The 5,524-nt window shown below is 38.5% G+C and overlaps 1 protein-coding gene across 1 annotated transcript in view; it reads right to left on the bottom strand.

Annotated features, from left to right (window-relative positions):
* The window catches only part of ankrd13b (ankyrin repeat domain 13B), a 49,746-nt gene extending 45,110 nt beyond the window's left edge, over nucleotides 1-4,636 (bottom strand). The window contains exon 1 of the mRNA XM_034224779.1: nucleotides 4,191-4,636. Coding sequence (XP_034080670.1) covers nucleotides 4,191-4,298 — 108 coding nt within the window. The 5' untranslated portion in view covers nucleotides 4,299-4,636. The remainder of the gene's footprint in view (nucleotides 1-4,190) is intronic.
* Between the last annotated feature and the right edge of the window lie 888 nt (nucleotides 4,637-5,524).

Here is a 5,524-nt window from a genome sequence, read left to right on the forward strand (position 1 = left end):
ATCAGCGTAGCTGAGGATCTTGGGTAATCGCTCGAAATGCCTACGTCTGTTTCCGGTTATTTTTATTTTGAAATTCAGTTCCTGGCGAACGCCAAAAAAGCCCGAGATTATGGAATTAAACCAATAAATAAAAGCAAGGATAATTGTGTGTTATTGGTGAGTAAATAACAGTGTGCTATTTTGAAAAGAATAACAAATTAGAAGGAAAAAAAGATTTAAAAAATACGAGGCTCTGAGCCCCATTTATTTTCCTCACAGACGGCAACACTAAAGGTCTAAAATAAAGACCTAAATAAATATTTGGGATGTTCTTGTCTTTAGATTCTCCCAATAAGTCCAAGTACAGAGGGTGACTTTGCTGTGAAAAAACACATTTCCACCAAAAAAACGTCAGCAACCATGAATGTGTACGCATTCATGAAGTAATCTTCGTCATAACTAGCAAACTAAACATCATGTACATGTACTGCACAAATAATCAGAAATACAAATTCATTACTCGCATAAAATGACATCAAAACGCATTTTAATGGCCAAATGAACCTTAAAATAGGCCTTTTCCACCGAGAATAACACGAAGGTCGGCCATTGTTGTTGATCACGTGGTCTGGGAGCTGTTGCAGCGTCCATAGCAACCACCTTAGCAACCATGAATGTGTACACATTCATGAAGTAATCTTCGTCATAACTAGCAAACTAAACATCATGTACATGTACTGCACAAATAATCAGAAATAACAACTCATATTAATTGCATAAAATGACATCAAAACGCATTTTATTGGCCAAATGAACCTTAAAATAGGCCTTTTCCACCGAGAATAACACGAAGGTCGGTCATTGTTGTTGATCACGTGGTCTGTGAAGGTCTATGGGACGCCCTGCCCGTAGAAGCCTGACGGGCAAGGGGTTCCCTGTACGTCATATAGCGACGGGGAGGGGCCCTGACCGTCCGTCAATATGTGACGGGATGGGAGTGAGAACGTGTTGCACACACACACACACACACACACACACACACACACACACACACACACACACACACACACACACACACACACACACACACACACACACACACAACACACACACACACACACACACACACACACACACACACACACACACACACACACACACACACACACACACACACACACCACACACACACACACACACACACACACACACACACACACACACACACACACACCATTTGGATTGTATTATTGTATGAGAGAGGTTCCAGGTTGAATTGAGGCGAATATTTGTAAAGTTCAGAGGTTGTTGTGTTTAATATTCATGAGAATATTTGTCATTGTTCAAATGATAATAAACATTAGCATAAAGCATATTTGTCCACTCATATGTTGATAAGAGTATTAAAAACTTGAAAAATATTCCTCTAAGGTACATTTAGAACAGATACAAAATTTGTGATTAATTTGCGATTAACTATGGACAATCATGCGATTAATCGCGATTAAATATTTTAATCGACTTACAGCCCTAATAAAAAGGTTTCAATAGTATAGATTGTGCAGAAGTTCATCCACATGAGAGGGAGCCAAGATATAAACAAAATGTACTAAACTCTTATTAGGTAACTATGGGACAATGCCTGTAAAAATGGCTAGACAATCTATATACACTGCATGGTTTACACTTTATTTAAATGCCTACATGTAAGTCCATGTCAAATAAATCAATAAACAGGTGAAGCCTGAAGTTTTCCAATTATTTTGTTTACAACCTATCTTACCAGAACTTGCTATGATCTACCATTATTCACACACAGCTGATAACCGAGGTTAATGATCTAAGTCAAAGAGATTGCCTCTGGAGCCGGCATGCAAAAAAACCAGTCATGATGGCAGTGGAAGACCCATCATTTGCCTTTGTCCCTCTTTTCTTGTTATGCTTGTTTTGACAGCATTATGAGTTACATTTTTTAAAGGTCAAACAGTGTTCATCTTTAATACAGTTTCTGATAGTTATCAACATCACAGGGTGTATCAACATGTGTCTGAAATAGTTCATAGAAACATATATCTACTCCAAGAATCCCAAAACAAATGAGTCTTTATCCTACACAAGCACAAGAGGAGGGTGACTAATCATGCTGATTTTAAGGATCAGCATCAAATCTTTTTGGATGTTGAACACTTTGGTACTTGAGATACAAAAGATTTGTGTTTGTTCTCACCAAAATTAAATGTTGTCTGTCAGCTTAATATAATAAAAGATAACATATGATATATAGGTTGAATTTGACAGCAGAGGAACACTTACATTTGCATCATAAAATATTTACAGCAGGGTTCCTAAAAAATAAATACAAATGGGGACGTGAGGGATGATTTATTGAGTCTCTCCGTATCTGAACACATAAAAAGTTTCAGTTTAGAGAACTGAGTATGAAATATTACCTTTGAGTCCATCATTTTATAATTGGTCATATTTTGTCTTTTCCCATCATCAGAAATGATCCACAGCTGAGGCTATTGGGAATTTGATCACTAGTTTTAAAGACATTCTCAATCAACAAAAGTGATGGACCAGTTTTGGATATGATCAGGACTGGAAAACAAATGTAGGGATCGCCGTCTCCTCTGGAGATGTCGAATATGCAGATTTCAATTGTATGTCAATTCATTCAACACTTTTTTAAGCGCTGGAATTGCACCTGACCACAGCCATTGTTTGAGTCACATCACTGCATAATAAACCATAATAATAAATAATAAACCATATAGCATTAAACTTGAACTCATTCTAATTCATTGCCAGCATGGTATTATAATTTGTTTCCAACAACGGCAAGGCTTCATAAGTTTGAAGAAAACATAACTGTCTCCTCTGTTTCAAGATCATAAATGCTTCATTTCCATATCCTCTTTCTAACGTTCACTTAAATACTAAATTTTATAGTCTGTTCTTAGATTCCTTTAGGGTGTATTCAGTATTGGCCATTTACCTCCCAATAGTTGTAATTATGGTCAAGAATGTAATGGTACAGTTATACCACATTAGGGTTTGTGGTAAACCAATAGATAACTGCCTTTTGGGCACTTGCTTCAAGGGTTATGCTTTTTTTGTTACCACAAGGAGGTAAGTGTGCATATACTGTAAGTAAGCAGGTGCATGTGTGGAAGTGACTGCTGCTGCTGCATGCATGCACTCAGAAATATGTTTGACAAACTGCAGAAGATCTCTTATATAATGGCAAAGTGCTTCAGTACATTTGCGGAATAAATACGGAATTTATATGCATGCTCTTCTTGTCTCTCTGCATGCATACACGCACGCACGCACGCACGCGCACACACACACACACACACACACACACACACACACACACACACACACACACACACACACACACACACACACACACACACACACACACACACACACACACACACACACACCACACACACACACACACACACACACACACACACCACACACACACACACACACAATGTATTTCTTATCATCTCATCGAGTCCCTCCCTCCCCATATGATTACTCAAATTGTACTAACAAAACATAATGTTACCTGCTTTTGATTATGACAAAGCCCTTCTCTTGAAGTCCAATACAATAGCATAATGATCCCATTACTGTATTTACTGTGGTGGTTAGCAACTGTACGCCCACATGCTCAGTGTCTGCATTGTCTCACCCACTCACTAGGTGCTGGTGGGAAGGTAGAGATACAGTTTTGAGTAGATCATGCAATAATGCTGCACAGGCATAAAGCATCTCTGACTTTCACACACACATACATTTACACACATACACACACTGCAACAATATGATCACAGTCATTTGCTGCTGGAATGTTACCAGGGGAAAAAAAACTCCAGTTACAACTTCCCATGAATATTAAAATGACAGAGGTGGTACATTTAATAAGCCCCAGTGCAGTAAATAAAAAAGGTATTTTACATTAATGACAAAAAGGAAATAGTGTGCAAGCAATGCAAGTCTGAGGATGTCTACAAGTGTCCACCTCCACCCCACATGACAATTAACTGCGCTATTGACCAAGTTCTTGAATGAAGTGCTTCATGGATGGCACACCACCACCTATTAATATATGGACCCACACGCCCATTTAAACGCTTATACTAAAGACACAGGCCTGCGTCTGTAAGGGGAGATAACCCTCTTTACCGTCTCACCTGCTCGTTCGCTGCCAGCTCTTTCTCCAGCTGTCGGTGTTTGTTGTGCCACACCAAATAGTGGATAGGAAAACGACTCTTCTCCGGAGTTTTCTTTGAAGAAATCATCCTCTGATCATAGTTTGCCTCCTCCTGTGTCTTCTAGATTTGAGCTATACTTTGTTAATATGTATGCTATTTAATCAAACATATCATCCTTTATCGGCGCTGGTGCCCAACGGCAGCCTTACGCGTCAGAAACAGTGAATGACTCCCGGCTTGCTCTGCTAAGAATAAACAGCAAAGCCCCGTGAAAAACATTTGTGGAAATAACCCCGTCGTTTAGCTGTCTCTGTAGATTAGGCTACACCTTTATGTCTTAACCACCCGTTCACCCACCTCTTGCCTCCCTCTCTCTTTCTCCCCTGCCTACTCCAACACATCTATTCTCCTCCTCTCCTCCCATCCGGTGGTGACTGAGAAAGCTGCTGACAAGCTGCAATGAAATGTGCGCAAACTCAGCCAATCCGCTGTCAGGGATGTTGTGATAAAACATATGTTTAGTGTTAAAGAAACGCAGAAATTATACACACATTATTGAAAGGTAGATACCTAGTATACCCCCTATAGTAATCCCAAAGTAGTGATATACTAAAAGGTATAACGAGTAGCTGGACTGCAAATGAAAATGCATCAATTACAAGTCTAAATCAAACATATTCCTTGATGCTGCAGGATTCGTTTTATGTATAAAATATTGTAGGCCTACTATTTATAGCTGTTTTCTTTCATTCACATCTACACCTTGCCTTTGATTGTCTAGATGCCATGTTGAATGGAATCTGTGTTTTAAATGTTTTGTTTGTGTTTGTACTGTGCTGATACTCTATGGTACAACAAATAAAATAAAAATGGTCTACATATTCATACTGAATATATTTTTTTATCTGGTAGCTACCAAATCCACAAATGAGCTTATCCTTTTTTGTGAAATAATACAATCAATACATGTTTTGTTCAAGGGAAATGTCAGTTATAAGGTTTCAAAAGGGATCAGATACTTTCACATTGTGATTATTTGCTTCTTTGTGGAAAAAGGCTAATGCAGATCCAAAATTCAGTAAATATGAACCAATAAGACAATAAAGTCTATATAAATATATGCCTGATACATAGGCTACATTAAAACACAACTCAGCTATATTAGGGTTAAAATGTAAACACATACATTAAAAAACATTTAAATGCATACTCTTTTTTGATCATCTTTGTGTGAAATGCATCTCACCTTAACATAATGACAGGATGATCTTGCCCTCTCCCCTCCCCAGCCCCTTCCATAGGTAGGCTGCTGC

This window comes from Gymnodraco acuticeps, unplaced genomic scaffold (genome assembly GCF_902827175.1).
Source record: "Gymnodraco acuticeps unplaced genomic scaffold, fGymAcu1.1, whole genome shotgun sequence".
In the NCBI taxonomy this organism is placed as follows: domain Eukaryota; kingdom Metazoa; phylum Chordata; class Actinopteri; order Perciformes; family Bathydraconidae; genus Gymnodraco; species Gymnodraco acuticeps.